Source organism: Mus pahari, chromosome X, assembly GCF_900095145.1.
Source record: "Mus pahari chromosome X, PAHARI_EIJ_v1.1, whole genome shotgun sequence".
Classification (NCBI taxonomy): domain Eukaryota; kingdom Metazoa; phylum Chordata; class Mammalia; order Rodentia; family Muridae; genus Mus; species Mus pahari.
This window is the reverse complement of record NC_034613.1, coordinates 138,352,854-138,371,297: the sequence shown is the minus strand read 5'-3', so window position 1 is coordinate 138,371,297 and position 18,444 is coordinate 138,352,854. Positions and strand designations below refer to the sequence as shown.

The following is an 18,444-nucleotide window of genomic DNA, read 5'->3' as shown; positions in this document are numbered from 1 at the left end:
AAAAAAAAAAAAAAAAAAAGAATTCATTCGCACCTAGAGTTTCTGAATTTTACATCTGCTCTTAGCATTTTACTGCTCTAAAATGTACTAGAACCCCACTCATCTATACTGTATAAATTCCTGGGAAAGGGGGGCTATTTTGTTGCTTTTTGGGTGTATGAGTTACTTCCTTTTGCGACAGCATAGCCAACCGAAGCAACATAAGGACACGCTGATTTTTAGCTCAGAGTTTGAAGGCACAGTCTGTCTTGGTGAGGGCACTGCAGTGGGGGCCGGCGGAGCGGGGAGCGTATTGTATCCGCAGTCAGAAAGCAGAGAGGCGAGTGTTGCTGCTCCCCTTACTGTGTCCTTTTTAAGTCACTCTGGGGGCCTAGCCTGAGGATGGTGTCCCCTCATTTAGGGTAGGTCTTCCCACTCAAACCCGAGAAACTTCCTCATAGACACACCCAGAGATTTGTCTCCTAGGTGAATCTAGAACTTTTTTTTTTAAAAAAAGAATGGTTTATTTTACATATGGGAGCTGCCTTCAGACACAGCAGAAGAGGGCATCAGATCCCATTATAGGTGGTTGTGAGCCACCATCCTCAGGACCTCTGGAAGAGCAGCCAGTGGTTCTCTTTAACCACTGGGCCATCTCTCCAGCCCCGTTCTAGAACTTTTTAAATTGACAGCTACTGTAGGCACAATTGGTTACGGCTACTGGTTCCAAATTCAGAAACTTATGGGAGCTAGTGAGGTAGAATAAATGAAGCAGGCCATGTATAATATGTAAGGTTGGATCAGTGGGGAGTTGGAATGGTTATGCCCCACCCAGAGGTACCATGACTTGGTTCTAGTTAGTTACTTCCATATGGAAACAGAGAACTAACTAAGGCGTGTTTGGTTTTCATTACATTCTATTGGGTTATTTTAAAAACTGTCCAGGCTAAAGGAGATACCACTTCGTGGGTTGGTTATGGTTTCTGGTTTGTACCTTTGTCTTTTGGATTACTAGTAGCAGGATTTACTTCCCTGATTTTTTAAAAAAAACTGATTATAATAAAAACTTTTCATTCAACGGTGGAAATGGCATTGCTTCCTGGCTCCCCCTTTACTATAGGAAGCCTGCTGCGTGGGCCTGGAGGCTGGCATAAACCCCACGGACCATCTCATCACCGCCTATCGAGCGCATGGCTTCACCTTCACTCGAGGCCTACCCGTCCGAGCAATCCTTGCAGAGCTAACAGGTTTGTTGTCGATTTACAGAGAGGGGCTAGTGCATGGAGGGGTATTCCCGTAGCTCCCATTAGGTGGCTAAGCATTATGAGTTAGTGGTTAAAAAAAAAAAAAAAAAGAAATGATCCTTCTGGCGTGGCATTTTGGTACCTCTGTTGTACCTTTGAGGAAACCATTTATGAGTCTTATCTGACCCCTCAACGTGAAATTGAAAAATCATAGCCCTGTACAGTGGGAATAAGGTTTGCCGTCACTAAAAATGCCAGTAAGAAGTCTAGTGGAGAAAGTAAATTGGGTGAAGTGCTTTGTAACATGCTGACAGATTCTAGATAGCTATTTACTATCCCTCTTTCCTGTGACATTTTTGGGTCCTATATTATTCAGTGTACCAGTGGAGAAGTCAGGTTCATGTACTCCCTCCAACCCCAATGTCAAGACGCTGTGCTAATTTAGGGGCAAACACTGGAGAGTTAGGTAGCCTTCCTTATCCAACAGGGAGACCAGGAGGAGTGCGTTCTCCTGAAGGGACAGGTGGTTAGACAATTGGATGGTTACTGCTTTGTGTGGTTGATTTTTCATGCATGGATGTGTGCTGCCATTTCTAGGACGAAGAGGAGGTTGTGCTAAAGGGAAAGGCGGGTCAATGCACATGTACGCCAAGAACTTCTATGGAGGCAATGGCATTGTTGGAGCTCAGGTAACGGAGGAAGAGCTGATGCGTTAGGAGGTTTGGTCCAGGAACTTCTTCACCCCAGAGAACTTCTCAAAGGATTGCAATAAAATTTGGGAGTTTGGTGTGTCTTTTTTTTTAAGATTTATTTATTATTATACATATGTACACTCAGACACACCAGAAGAGGGAGTCAGATCTCATTACAGATGGTTGTGAGCCACCATGTGGTTGCTGGGATTTGAACTCAGGACTTTTGGAAGAGCAGTCAGTGCTCTTTTTTTTAAAAAATAAGATTTATTTATTATTATAAGTACACTGTAGCTGTCTTCAGACGTACCAGAAGAGGGCATCAGATCTCATTATGGGTGGTTGTGAGCCACCATGTGGTTTCTGGGATTTGAACTCAGGACCTTTGGAAGAGCAGTCAGTGCTCTTACCCACTGAGCCATCTCACCAGCCCCCAGCAGTCAGTGCTCTTACCCACTGAGCCATCATGCCAGCCCTGGTTTGTCTTTAAACACTTAAATCTTACCAATGTATTAGTTAATAGGTAGTGATCTAAAGTTCATACTTTTTGCTGTGTTTCATGAGTAAAAGCCTGTAGCAGTGGAGCTATCCCTTCACCTTATTATAGTTCAGTAAGATGAACTGCGTCTCACCTCACTCTCATGCTGGGGCCCAGTTACAAGAAAGGATCTGTTAGACTGACAGCCTAATCAAAATCAAAGCCTCATTCTCCTTAGGGTGTGAGTTCTCATTCTTATCAATGAGAGGAGAAACAGGAACAGCACACAACAATGTCCCATGCAGTAGGTTTTTATTGTATAATAAACCTAGGTTCCCACTTTTACCTTGTTAGGATCAGTAGTTAAATCTTTGAGTGGACAAATGTCAGCCCTTGTTGAAACAGTATAGTACTTAGGTTTTGTTAAAAATAACCCGGTAGGTGAATGGTGACAGGTGGGAATGGAGAGTTACAGCACTAGTTTAGCTCCAGAGTCTCTCCAGAAGTTGAAATTTAAGAGTATTGTAACCGATTAATTTCTACTGGGTCCTTTCCTGGTTGTTGGTTTTGCTAGGTGCCCCTGGGAGCAGGAATTGCTCTGGCCTGCAAGTACAATGGAAAAGATGAGGTCTGTTTGACATTATACGGCGATGGTGCTGCTAATCAGGCAAGTGCATCTCTGAATTTCTAAGTTGTGACTTGTCATATTTGGACTTAAAAAGAAATGACATGTTGTTTATTGAAATATAGCACTTTGTGTGGCAGACTCACATCTGGTTTTATAGCCCTATGAAAAAGATCTACCTAGTTTTGTATGTGTGATTATTTTGCCTTTATGTATGTTTGTGTACTGCGTGTCTGCCTGGTGCCAATAGAGGTCAGAAGATCCTCTGGGGCCGGGGTTAAAGATGGTTGTGACCTGTCATGTAGGTGCTGGGAACCGAACCTGGGTCTTCTACAAGAGCAGCATGTGCTTTTAACAGGTGTCCAGCTCCACTTGTAAATATATAGACTCTTACTTTCTTGGACTCCAGGGCAATGCCAGATCCCTATAGTTTAGAACCTTAATTGTTGGTTTCTCCGTCTCATCACTCACCACTCTCTGGATCGGCACTTAGGCATGTCTCAGATGCTGAATCCGAGATGCTGCCAGGTCACTCTGATGATCTGGTCAAGTGAGTCTGGCAGATTAATGAGAGTATAAAACTAATTGGTAGCTCAGTGTTTGTCCGTGTTCTTTGTAGTGTGTCCTATATTAGCAGACCCCCACATGTATACTAGTCATACAATGCCGGCCATACCCCTACCGTGGCCAGCGTGTGCTCCATTTCCTTCCCATCAGAGTCTTTAATCCCAGCACTTGGGAGGCAGAGGCAGGTGGATTTCTGAGTTTGAGGCCAGACTGGTCTACAAAGTGAGTTCTAGGACAGCCAGGGNTATACAGAGAAACCCTGTCTCAAAAAGAAAGAAAGAAAGAAAAGAAAAGAAAAGAAAAGAAAAGAAAAGAAAGGCTCTCTAGGCCTTTGTGCAAGCTTTCTGTGTTAGGTAGAGCACCAGTTGTTGGGGATGGGGAGGGTCTTGAGAAGTGAGTAAACTAAGCCATTTGAACATTTTCTAAACTCTTTTTCAGGGTCAGATATTTGAAGCTTACAATATGGCAGCACTGTGGAAATTACCTTGCATTTTCATCTGTGAAAACAACCGCTATGGAATGGGGACATCTGTCGAGAGAGCAGCAGCCAGTACGGACTACTACAAAAGAGGAGATTTTATTCCTGGACTCAGGGTAAGGTCCCTAGCTGCTCTATGGTTTCATCACCTTTTGCCTGACTAGGTCATAGAAAAGTGGCTTAGTGGGAGAAGAGGTGTGGCTTAGTGACCTAGAACTTGCCTAGCATTTGCGAGGCTCTGGATCCCATTCTCCAGCACCACGAGTACAGTGAAATAGGTTTGTACAGTGCACTTACATTCTGCCCCTTCCACCTTTATTAACAGGTAGATGGAATGGATATCTTGTGTGTCCGAGAGGCAACAAAGTTTGCAGCTGCCTATTGCAGGTCTGGTAAGGTAAGACTGGAAATCTTTTCACAGGCTTTTTAGGTTATAAATTTAGAATGACATTTATCTCAAAGTTCAAAGAAGCCTTTCCAGATAGCAGTTAGAACTATCCTGGGGTAATGTGTTTCTCCTTGACATTTTGTCTTCACTTTGACATCGACTTGATATTTTTTTTTGTTTGGTTCAGTTAATCCTGTGTTGCCATCCCTCTGGTCGTCATAAGCCCCTTGGATGATCAAACCTGGAATCCCTCCCATGCCTACTTTTACTTAATAGGCAGTCAGGCGTAATCTGTTCTGCTGTGGTACGTGTCAGTGTGTGGCCCGGAGGGAAGAGGCAACGGTGAGACTAACTTAAAAGGAGGATCAAGTAGCAAAGTTTAACTAGTTGTCCTACGCCCAGAAAACACGCCCCTGCAATATATTTTGGTAAAATTGAGAAGGATGAAATGTGGAGTAAATAGGTCTTAAGAATCAACCAGTAGCCGGGCAGTGGTGGCACACACCTTTAATCCCAGCACTTGGAAGGCAGAGGCAGGTGGATTTCTGAGTTGGAGACCAGCCTGGTCTACAGAGTGAGTTCCAAGACAGCCAGGGCTACACAGAGAAACCCTGTCTCAAAAAAAAAAAAAAAAACCATCAACCAGTAAACTCTTGACCACTGAGATGATACATGGAAGGATTAAGAATGTATTGAATGTCAGTGGGGGCAGGAGGTGGTCTCCATTTGAGGCCAATGATTGTTGGCACCCACTCCCATCATTTGAAACACTTATGGGTTTGTTTTAGGGGCCCATCCTGATGGAGCTACAGACTTACCGCTACCATGGACATAGCATGAGTGACCCTGGAGTAAGGTAAGGTCGTGAGGGATCTGCGTGTGGTTTCCATAATAGTGGGTAGGCAGGCTTTGGGCTACTTAAAATGGCAGAGCACTGCAACATTGGTTTTTGCAACTGGATAAAATTGCAGTTTTGTTGGCATCAAGTGGTTATTTTGAGTCTTAGTCTTGAAAGCAGCCTGCAGTATATCCTATGTGTTACAGCATGAGCAGTAATTTTAAAAAGAGCATTATTACATAACTAAATTACAGGGTAGAATTGAATGTAAGGCAGGTCTGCGATACAGAATTATTTTGGGGATCATTTAGTTTAGGCATTACCCCAAATTCAGGCGTGACATGTTCTACCTGAAGAGGACTGGGGTTTGAAAATGTCACTGGTAGGGAGCAAGGCAAACTGCCACATGGGAAGTTTCAGTTGTCCTTTTTTCACTTAGCTTTAACATGGACTTCTGAATTAGGAGGTTTGCCACAGTTGAAAGAAGTCAGTTTAAAGTTTAGCCTTCATAGAATGGACTAAGGGGAGACAGAGAACAAATGTGGACAAGTAGCTATTGTGTAGCAACTGCCCCACCATAGAACCCCAATGTTTTTTCAAAAGTAACCAGGCAGAAACTTGGTGCCCAACATTTTGCTGGCCAGGCTGCTTTGGGGTCCTAGTGAGAAAGGCAAGGCATGCATGTTTCCTTGGTAGGTATTGGGATGCTTCAGAACCTGTAACTAGCACAACTGCCAGCTTCCATTTGCCCCTTCCATGTAAAAAATGGAGGCTAAAGAGGTAGAAGTGATGGCCCTGCCTTCCGGATCAAAGAAGTGAATCAAAACGTGGCCCTTTTCAGAATGACAGAGAAGCCTGAAGTTGGAGCAAATAATTTTCTTTTTTGATTTTTCATTTTTATTGGTTATTTTATTAATTATATTACAAATGTTATCCCCTTTCCTGGTTTCCGTTCTGCAACCCCCCATCCCATCCCCCCTCCCCCTGCTTCTATGAGGGTGCTCCCCCCCCCTCCCACCTCACCCGCCCTAGCATTCTCCTACACTGGGGCCTCGAGCCTTCACAGAACCAAAGGTCTCCCCTCTCATTGATGCCAGATAAGGCCATCCTCTGCTACATAGGCAGCTGGAGCCACGGGTCCCTCCATGTATATATACTCTTTGGTTGGTGGCTTAGTCCCTGGGGGGGGAGGGGGTCTGGTTGGTTCATATTGTTGTTGCTCCTATAGGGTTACAAACCCCTTCAGCTCTTCTCCTAACTCTTTTATTGGGGTCCACATGCTCAGTCCGATACTTGGCTGCAAGCAGTCGCCAAACCCAGACACTATTGCTGATGCTTGGAAGTGCTTGGTGACAGGAACCTGATATAGCTGTCCCCTGAGAGGCTCTGCCAGAGCCTGACCAATATAGATGCTAATAACTTTCTATAAAAGATGCCTAACTGCCTGCCACCCTGCTATTCCCACAGTGACATGACATTGCTATTAACTTGTTCCTCTCTTTCAAAAACACACTCCTATACTTCACTCAGCTGTCTGGTCCACAGGCATTTGTGGGTCTGTCACTCACTGCATCTCCCTTCTCCACAGCTACCGCACTCGAGAGGAGATCCAGGAAGTAAGAAGTAAGAGCGACCCTATCATGCTTCTCAAGGACAGAATGGTGAACAGCAATCTTGCCAGTGTCGAAGAATTAAAGGTATACTTGCTCTGGTGCTTTAAGTCTGCCTTTAAAATTGGGTACTATACCAGTTTCCCACCCCTCACAAAATGTCACCCTCAGACGGCCCGAGAGTTGAGTTTTTTCAAACTCAGAAAGTGCTCTGAAGGCTCACAGGGCTAAATTTTGGTCTTCTTGTTGAGAATGAACCAGGGAGATGGCTTAGTTGGTACAGTGCCTGCTGCACAAGCATCCCTGCACTCATAGACAATGGGCCTCTGGTAGGGGTAGAGAGAAGCAGATTCTTGGAACATGCTGGCCAACCCCCAGTGATAGATAATACTGACTCAAAAAACAATGAGGTGGAGAGCAGTGACATCAGCTCTAATCTCTACAGACAATTAAGAGTTACAAACTCACTGTCTTAAGTGACTAATCCCATTCATACAAAAACTTTGTTTCTCCCTTTTCCTAAAAATATGCTTTCCATTTTTAATTCATATGCTGTTGAAGAGTCACATAATATTACTAACAACAGGTTCTCAAATATTCTAGTTGGTTCCAAAACTGCCCTTGATTGAAAACAATCTCTTGTATTGTAATCTGCCGTTTAGGAGATTGATGTAGAAGTGAGGAAAGAAATCGAGGATGCTGCCCAGTTTGCCACGGCTGATCCTGAGCCACCACTGGAGGAACTAGGCTATCACATCTACAGCAGTGAGCCTCCCTTCGAAGTGCGTGGTGCCAACCAGTGGATCAAGTTTAAGTCAGTCAGTTAATGGGAGACTGTTAGATGGATGGGTGTTCCTCATCCAGGGTAAGGAACTCTTTGTGTTCTCAACTTTGACAGGAAATACCCAGACAACAAAAGTCTTGAAAACATGTAAATTAAGGGAGAGTAAAATTGCATGCAGTTTGTACATTGTGGTATTCGGTGTATTCATGTGAATAAGAGTGTATTAGATTTGTATAGGATTTGAGATGGGTAATGCAGAGTTTATAACCATCCATTATATCCTGGGTTAGGTCCTAAAAGGCACAACTCTGCCGTTTGGTGGTGTGATCATTTCTATGAATGCCCTCATGGAGGCCTGCTGGGGAAATGCAAAGCATAGGTAGGAGTGTAGCAGCCACCAGGAATTGTGGAGGCTGGCCTGGGTTCAGCACGGACCATCATGTCTCTGATCAAAGGCTATACAAAATCATGTGTTTTAAAATAAGGGTACTTCAGTCACTTCAAGGTAAAATAATTTAATTTTTTCCATAGACATTTAACAAACATGAAATTGTACTCCCATTGCAAGGCACACTTTTTAACCTTTCACATTTAAGTAATTACACTAGTTTATAAAATACATATGCTTTAATCTTTCCAGCGATATGCTGACTTTTTAAATATTAGGTCAGGGTTGACATTACTTACAATCTTGTTTATAAACAAGGATGCTCTAAAATCACACGTGCTTGAATGAACTGAACAAGGGTCTTTCTGTGTAAACTCGGCATTTGTGTGTACGCTAGCAGAAGCTTTAATCATGAGCAGGTGTAGGGTATTTTTTGCTTGGCTCCTTGTGAAGACTCCTGCATTTGTCGTCGGTGCTGGGAGACCGCATGCCAGAGCCTACAGAGGACACCACCACTGCAAAACNAATCATTTGCATAAGAAAAGCAAACTTGAAGCCAGCCATCTACTCTTTAAATGTAATCTCTACTTCAAAGCATGGCGCCTTTCTCTGGACATGGTACCATAGGAATGCTGGTGGCTCTGTGTAGANNTGTAGACATTTAAACAAGAGTGTAAAGAAAGGTCTATCACTTCATGCCTTGCNACCTTGAACCTGAGAAAATGAGCTGTGTTTGCTGTGACATAGGGAAGATTTTTGAAGTATTCACATGCTGAACTATTTATTCCCCCAAACTGTTGGGAGGCTCACTTACCGTAGTCTGAGGCACCTTAGGTCGTCCTTAGTGATATCATTGAGGATATCAGAAAGTGTATAATCCTCTTCAACAATCTGAAAGATTCAATGTATGGATAAGCAGCTTTTCAACAATATCATAGGAATACTTTGATTTAGAAATTTACCTTCTCTATTGTATTGGCATCCACTCCTTGTAGTTGCAGCCAGTCTATAAGCTCTCTGTCGGTTCCCAGTCCGTCAGGGGGTGGTGGGTTCTCTGTACCACCTATAATGATTCCAATTTTTATTGTATAATAATGTATAACCATAAAATGCTTCAAAAGTAACCAAGTGGATGTAATGATGTATCCCAGCAGAAGTGTAAATGTGATGTGAAAAGGAAATGAATTAAACTTGTTTGATTCAACTATTTTACAGTTCTTGGGTTCCCTTTCCAGAGAGCAATCAATCATCTCTACCTAAGATGATTTTTGTAAGTTTGGAACTTGAGCTCAGTCTCACTTAAATGCTTGTCCTCACTACACTGGAACAAGAAGCTTGTGTTAAGACTTTGTAGCAGAGCTTCCAGTTCTTCATTCCAAGAGCTACTTCTGTGCCTGAGGGGTACATATGAGAGTCAGCCTAATGTAGGTAACCTTTTTGATTCAAAGTCATGGAATGACTATCAAAGTCAAGATACATTTTTGTTACCCTGTCCTTTCTTAATCTTCTGAGCTCTACCCATTATGATCTCTGTTCATATAGTATGGTAACCTCACCCATTTCTCTTGTCAAGGCAGAAGTCAGAGTTTTAGTAGTTTGTCCCTCTTTGACACCTATGTCAAAGCAAAGGGACAGTGACTCACCATTGGATTTGTACTGTAACTGAAGGTGATATAATTCTTGAGTTTTCTGGTCTAGAATTAGCCGAAGAAGATTCTGGTACTCCCTCTCTTTTTGAACTAGGTGTTCCCAAAGTCTGTTTTTAAAAAACAAGAAACCCATCATGTACAAAGTATTCCCATGTCAATTCATACATTTGGTGAACATTAGATATTGGAAAAACAAACAAGCAGGTGACTAAAGATTTCTGTCCACAGGTTTCTGCCTATATAGAACTGTTTTTCTTCTTGACAGCAAAGACCCAATACTGAGAGTGTGGGTATATTTTACAATGGAGTTGATGTTTGTATCCCTCCTGAAATTCTTACTAAGATGATGTAAGAGGCCTAGAGAAGGGAAAACTAGCGCCCTGACACCATTTGAGGACACGTGAGTATATGGTATACACCAGCAGGCAGACCCTCAGACTCTTAAGTCTGCCAGTACTTTGATCATAGACTACAATGTGCAGAGCTCTGAAAAATAAATTTGATTATGTTTTTTAGAGAAGCCTTGTTTCAAAATGTATCAGGAACCAAAACTGAATTTCCTATTGATCATTAGAACTTGGCCAGAAGGACCACCTGATTATTAAAACCAGGTCAGATAAAATAGCTGAATCTAGGCTAGGTAGCCTTCTTTCTCAGCTCATTAGGAGCCCAAGCCAGAGAGTAGCATTCTGGTGAGAACAGCTGGGGAGGCTTGCTGCTAGCACTCACTGAGTACTCAAGTAGGACCCAGGACTGCCCGGAGAGCATTTCAGCCTTAGAGCAATGCTTAGGAAGTGAACATTTGTTTCCATGCACAGATTCTTTAAGCAATTTACTCAGTCTCTGAGGTAGGGCCTTACTCATTTGGGGACATTCTTACTCATGGTCTCCCTGGGACATGAAAGGCAAGTATTTGTACAGTTAAGCCTCAGACTTCCAGATCTCCACATGCTAGCTCCTTAACACTGGAAAGGAACAGGGTTGCAAGTCAGAACCATGGCTAGCCTCCTTTTGTTTGCTTATGTATCTAATAAAAAGATTAGTTTATTTTAACCACCTGGCATGCCCTTTTAGTTTATCTGTATTGGTGAACAAAGGACTCAAGGAAAAAGCTTTAAATTACTGAAGTTCATTACGGATGTTGTCCCAAGAAGGGGCAGCCGTAATATGTAAGTGGATGAAAACACTGTTTTGTGATCATTTCTTTTTGGTGGACACTTCTACCCCAGCAAGACCACAAGGCAAAAATACTAGCATTCAACAAGTCAAAAATCCTTTCTCACCTCTGCCCTGCCTGCCTCATTAAGTAGCTTGAGCCTCTGTGTGGTTACTGGAAATAATTCCCATGTTTAGGCCAGACCATAAGGATAGGCAGGCTAAGTTAGTTATTAGCTAGTCACATTAATACTGATGATCACAAATCTTCCTGCAAAAAAGAAATGCTATGAATTTTACTACCAACTTTTACATCTGTCATCATCTTAAATCTGAGTATTGCCATCATTACCATTTAAAAGTCCAGGTCTGAAAAATTAGTAACAGAAGATTAAAATCTTCTTAAAATCCAAAACATGTGCCCAGTACCTAATCTCCCCATTCAGACAGCACTGCCACAAGTAAAAAGGTGGCAATTGGAATAATCACCAGCTAGTTTATTGTGGCTGTGGATAACATTTCTTAAAAGGTTATTGACAATTATGAATTTCCAGAGCAAAGGGGAATTACATTCACTAACAAGGTTGGAAAGGCAATCTAACAAGTGACTGGGAGGACAGGGCTATTGGACACTATCACTGTCTACAAAGTGTTATATTGCCCCCTACTCCTCTAACTGCTTCTGTGGGGCAGACTGCTGGGCCACATGCCATGCCAGGGGCTTTATTATGATGACAAAACTCAGATGTTTTTCAATCTGGAAGATGTGTGTGTGATCTGTCACAAGGCACTGTACTGATGATCCCTGGCATTGAAAAGGGCGAGGCCTGTGTTCCTGTTGAAGCTGCAAATGGACCCTTGCCCCAGTTTGCTGACAGTTAATCTCTCTTTTCCATGTCTCGGGGGAAAAGTTCTTACTAGTGACCAGGGAGTCTTGTACAGGGTTTGCAAGATCCTGACCTGTTGGTCTCTTGCCTGAGTTTGTTCAGTTGGAGACTTGGGTCTTGCTGGTGGGGCTGGCCCTCCTGGATAGCCACTGAGCCAGGTCTGGTGCCTCTGGGTGTCACATGCACTTCTTGGCTGAGGAGGTCTACTAGGGGATAGTCCCCTTCTACTTCTGTGTCCTTGTCTACCCCTTCAGTCTCAGAAGCAGGCTCAAAGTGGGCTTGGAGCTCTGTGAAAACACCAAGGTACAGAATAACACTCAACAAGGCAACTCAACACAGTGCTTGCTGTGTGAGGGGACTACTGACTAAAGAGACGACTTGATTAGACTCTGCAGTGTCAATAGGGTCCTTCCCAGTTTACACAAGAAGAAACTGCCAGTGAAGGATGTGAAGGTCAGCAAGCCACGAAAGCTACAATCAGGCCAATGCTCTGCTTGGTGCCTGTTCCAGGGAACATTTGAGAGAGTAGACAGACGTGGCCAGCAAGGGTCCAGGGTCAAGAGGACGGGGCAACAACTCTAAAGCCTGCCATCCTCAGCCACAGTACCACAGGAGAAGCATCCTGGGCACTACATTTCAAAAAGAAAGCCTCATACTGAGCTTGGGGCACATAGAGAGGTACGGCATGTGCTTCAGAACACGAGACCCTGAATTGGTTCCCCAGAATGACCGTGCATGCGTATGGACCCATATATAGTAAGATCTACAGCCATTACAGGATGATTCCAAGGGAGGAAAGAGTTATATAATTATCAACTATCTAATAAGCTTGAGATCACGTACACTGAGGAAGCTGTATGAGCACTAGAGGATCCCTACCTTCAAACATTGACTCCCTGTTAAGATCAAAAGTCTAATCTCTCCACAGTCACCATTATGTCCAGGAAGTAGGTAAACAGGGCACCATGAGATGTTATCATAGACTTTTACTTCCAGAAAGCTCTATGGGAGCTTTTACTGCAGGGAAGTAGTAACAAATGGAAACAAGGCCACAGCTCTTGGATGCTGAGAATACTACTGGTCTTTTTGGCAGCCCGAATCTGATCTTGCGTGCAAGAGGGCACTTACCTGGAATGAGAATGGTAACTGCAGCCTGCACAGCTCTGCGAATGATATTGTCCATTGCAAACATCCAGTGGGGCCTAATTAAGTGGTTTCTCAAAATTCTATTGACCTAAAAAAAAAATCACAAAAGTTCTTATGTCTATTCCATTGCACTTTTGTTGTTGTTTCTTGAGACAGGGTTTTTCGGTGTAGCCCTGGCTGTCCTGGAACTCACTCTGTAGACCCAAGTCTTGGGATTAAGGTGTGTACCACCACCGCCCAGCTCCATTGGACTTTTAAGAAGCAGCCTTATTCTAATTTGTCTCTATTCCCACTAAGATGAATCACTGCTGTGCTGCCCTGGATTTCTGCCTGCTTCATTCTTCTGAATGAATCTTCCTCTGGGTGGACCCTAAGTCAAAATGGATCCTAAAAGATGGGATCAATGTCACCCTTGGTTGTTTATTCAAGGGACATTTATTGATCATCTATGACATGACAGACTGACTATATTGGGAGCATGTAACAAGATAAACCAGATCTGGCTTTATAATTGAAGTAACATACATTTGGACAGGCACAAAAGTATAGCCACTATGGTGGCCAATGCCAATTCCCATATCACATGCTCTCAGTGATCAAATGCAATTGGTACACTTCATAAAGTGATGTTACTACTATGTGCTTAATGTTTACAAACTTTGGGATTCAAGTTGTAACAAATGAGAAGGAATGGGTGCTATAGATAAACAGGGTGAGCTAACTGGTTTGGTTATCATGTTCTCCAGGGCCCGATAGTGCACTCACAGCATCTTGGAACCCAAACAGAATCAGGTGAATCTGGTTGATGGATGAGCTGTCAAAGTCCAGGTCCACCTTTAGTTTTGATATTGTGGCTGCCATCACCCTGTGCTCTGGGGAGCGGATGAAGTCCCTCAGGATTCCAATTATCTGTTTGATGTGGCTAACTGAGAGAAGCAACTCTTCTGAACTCTGAAAATGATACACACACACACACACACACACACACACACACACGAAAATCATTTTCATTTGAGTCGGAGGGAAGGCAGAAATTTACAAATGCATTGTGGGAAAATAGACACTCCATTTGCTAATGGAATTGTGGGATCCCCTGAGTAAGGATGTCTTCCTGAATCCCATCCATATCCTTCCTGGAGGTCTTGGGTCCTCCCCAATAGGTGGGTATACAGAAAACGTCAGCACTGAGCCAGCTGGGAATGGTCCTTGCTTCCTGTCTGTCCGACCACTCTACAGAGTTCACAGCAGGACAATGGCCTCTCTTCAAAGTACCTTCCTATCTATAATAACAGGAGAGAGAACACTTTGCTACTACTGTGACCTGCTTAAAACTTGGTTTTCTTCCATAACCATTCTCCCTACAGTGGCTGTTCTCTCCTGAGTGTAGGCTCTAGCTCAGTGGTTCTCGACCTTCTTAATGCTACAACCCTTTAATAGTGTTCCTCTTTTTGTGCTCCCCCAATCTGAAGATTTTTGTTGATACCTCATAACTAACTTTGATACTGTTATGAATTATCCATATCATGTGATATGTGACCCCAAGGGGGTTTCGACTTAATAGGATGAGATTCTTTGCTTCCGTGTGTCTGGGGAGAGGGGGGGACCAAGGGAGAGCTAAGCCTCTTAAAGCTTTCAGCTGACATCTAGTCTGCTTTCCACCAGAGGGCAGCACCAGCACACCAACGCCAGGAAGCATTGCAGTAAGCTGAACAACTCCTTTTTGTCAGGAAATAGAAGGGTGTTGGGAAATAAGTATAGTAATCACTACAACTCTGAGAATGTACCAGGATGTAGGACACTTTGTTGTCCCCGTTTACACCTGTTGGAGATTGGAACTGGACAGAGTGGGTAGGGTTATCAGATGCCTTTCCTCAGCCTTTACCTGGACCACACACTCCTGCAAGTTGGAAGCCACTTGGTTCTGTTCCTCCCAAAGGATTCTGTAAAGGATGGCTCTGCGCTCACTGTCCTTGCGCAGCAGAAAGAGACCAGGGTCCCTCTCCTCTGGGGGTAAGGCTGTGCTTCGGTCATCTAAGGCTGGGCTTTCATCTGGGACACTGCAGATAAACATAGTCAACAATTCCTGTGGGTCTGGGAGGGTCCTGCCCTGCGGGGAGACTCGAAAAGAGGAATTGTGGAAGAAGGCTGGTGGGTAAGGTGTGTGGTATCCCCTCCCCCCTTCTTGACTCCCCCCTTGGTATCTAGTGGGAGGGAAATAAGGAGATAAGGGGCCCTTAGGGAGGGGAAGGGAAGAGGGAGAGGAGAGGGAGGCAGAAAGGGTAGAGGAGACTAGAAAGGGGAAGTGTGGAAGGGGGAGGGGAGAGAGGAAGAACTGGGACAACCAGAGAAGAGAAAGGACAAAAAAAGGGACACTGGGTGAAAACAAGTCTCCTTGGCCATCCTGCTCCCCTGCAAAACCCCTTTCTGTGACCCAGCAAGTATTCTGCTACTGAGGAACACCCTTCAGAGGACCACCACAGGAGGACAAGGGACAATAACAGTACCTGAGAAGGTGGCTGAGTTGATGTTTGGGCACCTGGACCTTCTCAAAGAATGCATCAGGCTGGGCATCCGAGTCTGGGGAGATTGAGCCATGCTCACTGCTGCTGCTGCCCACAAGCTCTCCTGACGAAGGCAGAGCCAGAGTACCAGCGCCACTGCGAACACCCTCTGTGGAGAAATAGCCAGAGAGTGGCCAGACCCCCATACAAGGGCTTGCTAATCATGGACTGCTCTAATCTGCTGCTACACTCTCCAGTAGAAGGATCCTAGTGAAAATGTAGGGCTGGGGCGGGCCTCACACTAAGGCTAGGCTCTGCAGCGACTTGGTGAGTGACACTGTCACAGCCTCTGACTTACTCAATGAAAAGAGGAAAACTTCTTTCCTTTTAGAGGCCAACCCTAGTTCACAGACAGGACTTAACTACATGTAAATATGCCATGTAGGATTTTGTAACCTTAAGAACGGTGACCACAGGCTTCTCCAGTGTGTCCTTTTAGTAAGGTCAGTATCAACACAGGATGACAGGCCAGACTTAAAAAATGAAGCACCAGGCTCTACATGTAGGGAAGTTACAAAACCCCAGACAAGAGACCTCTTGCCTTCCTCCTCAAAGACGTACTTCAAGTACAGGAAGGGTATCAACGTGATGCTCCCTCCCTATGTCTGTCAGAAAACCTCTGGGAGAACTACTGCTGGTCTTCACAGAAGTGGGCCTAGCATGGGAAGAATGATACTCCAGGGCCCCAACTTCTTTCTCTGAGCAGGAGAGAAGCTCAAACCCGGGGCGTTCCCCAGCTTTCCAGGTCGGCCTTACCTGAAGGCTTGAAAGCAATTCGGTTCTTTTTGCCTTTGTTCACCTGTCTTAAGAACCCTTCTTGGAGAAGGTCAGCAGCAGTGACACGTTTCTGAGGGTCAGGCTCAAAACAAGACAAGATGAAGGCTCTGGCTTCAGCTGAAAGGGCCTCTGGAATTTCAGGGTGGATCTTAAACATCCCTACCTGCATTGAAGGCACAGTTAACAATGTCAGCATGGGTGAATTCCTGTGTGCGCACCTTCAACAGAAGTTGCCATCTCATGGGAAAAGCTTGGCGACATTTATTTAGATGTCCTGTTGCTACATGATGTTTCCGCTCCTCCCATCTACAAATGGAGTCAACTTCCCCTTCCCTGAAGTCTTAGCCAGTTTCTCATGACTTATACCAAGAAAATGTCAGGCAAGCAGTATGGTGAGGCTTTCAAGACCTAAGGCTTACAAAGCCTGGGAGAGCCCGCTCTTGGAATCTGGGTACCACCAATGTTTAAGAAGGGAGCCAAGATAGACAACCATGAGGGAAGAGTAGCTGATCCCTCCCTGCTGTATCCTCAGCCATGCAGGAGAGCCCTGTCAGACAGTCCTGCCCCAGCAAGGCCACCAGTTGGACACCCCCATGAGTCAACCTGAGAAGAACATTGAAAAGACCCATAGCCAACTCTGAATTGTGAGGAACAACTGTGTTTCAAGCCTCTAGAGCAGTGGTTCTCAACCTCCTACTGCTTTGACTTTAATACAGTTCCTCATGTTGTGCTGACTCTCAATCATAAAATTATTTTTGTTGCTGCTTCATGGCTGTAATTTTGCTATTGTTATGAATAGTTATATAATTATCTGATGTGGGATCCCTGTGGGGGTAGAGACCCACAGGTTGAGACTGGCTGCTCTAGAGGGTAGTGGTTTCAGGGTAGGAAAGCCTCCAGTTGAGAATATTCAAAGTTGATACTATCTTCCCAGATAAAGACTCTAAGAGATACCACTCTCCCTATCTCTATTTTACCCCCACCCCAGCCCAGATTCTTAGCCTCCAGCTCTAAATCACAAGCAAACACTGCCCGAGGCTGACACTTTACAGATAAGCAAATTGCCCATCCTACAGATAAGATGGACTCCCTTACTGGCTAAGGGGGAGATAAGTGCTTTCCTCTTAGGACTTTCAAGACCAAGTGCATCAGTTCTTCCTGCCAGCTAAAGGAGGTCCCTGTGACCCATAGTGGAGCAAGAGTCAGTTCCCAGATATATGTCCCATCAAGGCATAGAACTCTTCTGTGAAAACTGCATAACCTCTTCCTATGTAACTGTTCTCAATAGATGTTCTCATTAGAGGCTTCTTGCTAGCCTTTTTAGGAGCTGTCATTCTAACCTCCACTACATGACCCAACGGTAGAAGCCATTCTAGTCTCTGATGTCTGTGCTCACTGCCCACTCCTCAGCTCTCCTGGGGGCTCGTTTTGACTCCCTTGCTCTATTCTGTAAGCTCTAAAACTACAGAGCCTTCTGATTTTATCTCTATAAAGCTCTTAAGCAAGTGGCACATCTCATTTTCAAGACACCACACCTCATAGCTTGAACAAATGAATAGCTTAAGAAGAATATTAGATGCTGGACAGAATCCAATCACCAGGATTTGAAATGCAGGGCATTATTGGTAGCACCCCTCACGTGTGCAATGGGGAAGAGATGTTGGCAGTACCCACCAGCAAAGGACCTGAATCTAAAGAGGGAAGAGACAGTCCCTCTCCTGGCTCTTTGAAAGAAAATTGCAAAGTGGTTAGAGCCTGGCACCTTGCAAGTGTATGGCTGGGGTGGGTATAAGAAAGGGTCTCCTGTGTCCCAGTTTGGCCTCAAACTTAGTATGCGGCTGAGGATGGCCTTGAACTCCTGATCATCTTGCCTCTGCCTCCCAAGTGTGGGGGTTACAGGAGTGTGCCAAACATGCCTGGCAAAAGTATATCTCTAAAAGTGCTTTCATTATGTTTTTGTTGCAATAAAAACTGACTTCATGCCAGGCATGGTGGCGCACGCCTTTAATCCCAGCACTTGGGAGGCAGAGGCAGGTGGATTTCTGAGTTCGAGGCCAGCCTGGTCTACAGAATGAGTTCTAGGACAGCCAGGGCTACACAGAGAAACCCTGTCTAGAAAAAACTAAAAAAAACTGACTTCACCCCAAAAAGTGAATAGATGGACCAGAGTCACTGATGTGCTGATGGGAAGCTGTTCA

The 18,444-nt window shown here is 44.4% G+C and overlaps 2 protein-coding genes across 2 annotated transcripts in view; one reads left to right on the top strand and one right to left on the bottom strand.

Annotated features, from left to right (window-relative positions):
* Pdha1 (pyruvate dehydrogenase E1 alpha 1 subunit) overlaps positions 1 to 9,275 on the top strand; it is a 16,613-nt gene extending 7,338 nt beyond the window's left edge. Inside the window, exons 4-11 of the mRNA XM_021188627.1 lie at positions 1,100 to 1,226; positions 1,821 to 1,912; positions 2,968 to 3,060; positions 4,024 to 4,179; positions 4,389 to 4,460; positions 5,240 to 5,307; positions 6,878 to 6,986; positions 7,562 to 9,275. Coding sequence (XP_021044286.1) covers positions 1,100 to 1,226; positions 1,821 to 1,912; positions 2,968 to 3,060; positions 4,024 to 4,179; positions 4,389 to 4,460; positions 5,240 to 5,307; positions 6,878 to 6,986; positions 7,562 to 7,726 — 882 coding nt within the window. The 3' untranslated portion in view covers positions 7,727 to 9,275. The remainder of the gene's footprint in view (positions 1 to 1,099; positions 1,227 to 1,820; positions 1,913 to 2,967; positions 3,061 to 4,023; positions 4,180 to 4,388; positions 4,461 to 5,239; positions 5,308 to 6,877; positions 6,987 to 7,561) is intronic.
* Positions 8,417 to 18,444, bottom strand: part of Map3k15 (mitogen-activated protein kinase kinase kinase 15) — a 121,787-nt gene continuing 111,759 nt past the window's right edge. Inside the window, exons 20-29 of the mRNA XM_021188626.2 lie at positions 16,226 to 16,409; positions 15,413 to 15,578; positions 14,791 to 14,965; positions 13,674 to 13,859; positions 12,891 to 12,996; positions 11,836 to 12,049; positions 9,715 to 9,827; positions 9,034 to 9,134; positions 8,886 to 8,962; positions 8,417 to 8,586 (exon numbers count right to left, since the gene is read on the bottom strand). Of these exons, the coding sequence (XP_021044285.1) occupies positions 8,481 to 8,586; positions 8,886 to 8,962; positions 9,034 to 9,134; positions 9,715 to 9,827; positions 11,836 to 12,049; positions 12,891 to 12,996; positions 13,674 to 13,859; positions 14,791 to 14,965; positions 15,413 to 15,578; positions 16,226 to 16,409 (1,428 nt within the window). The 3' untranslated portion in view covers positions 8,417 to 8,480. The remainder of the gene's footprint in view (positions 8,587 to 8,885; positions 8,963 to 9,033; positions 9,135 to 9,714; positions 9,828 to 11,835; positions 12,050 to 12,890; positions 12,997 to 13,673; positions 13,860 to 14,790; positions 14,966 to 15,412; positions 15,579 to 16,225; positions 16,410 to 18,444) is intronic.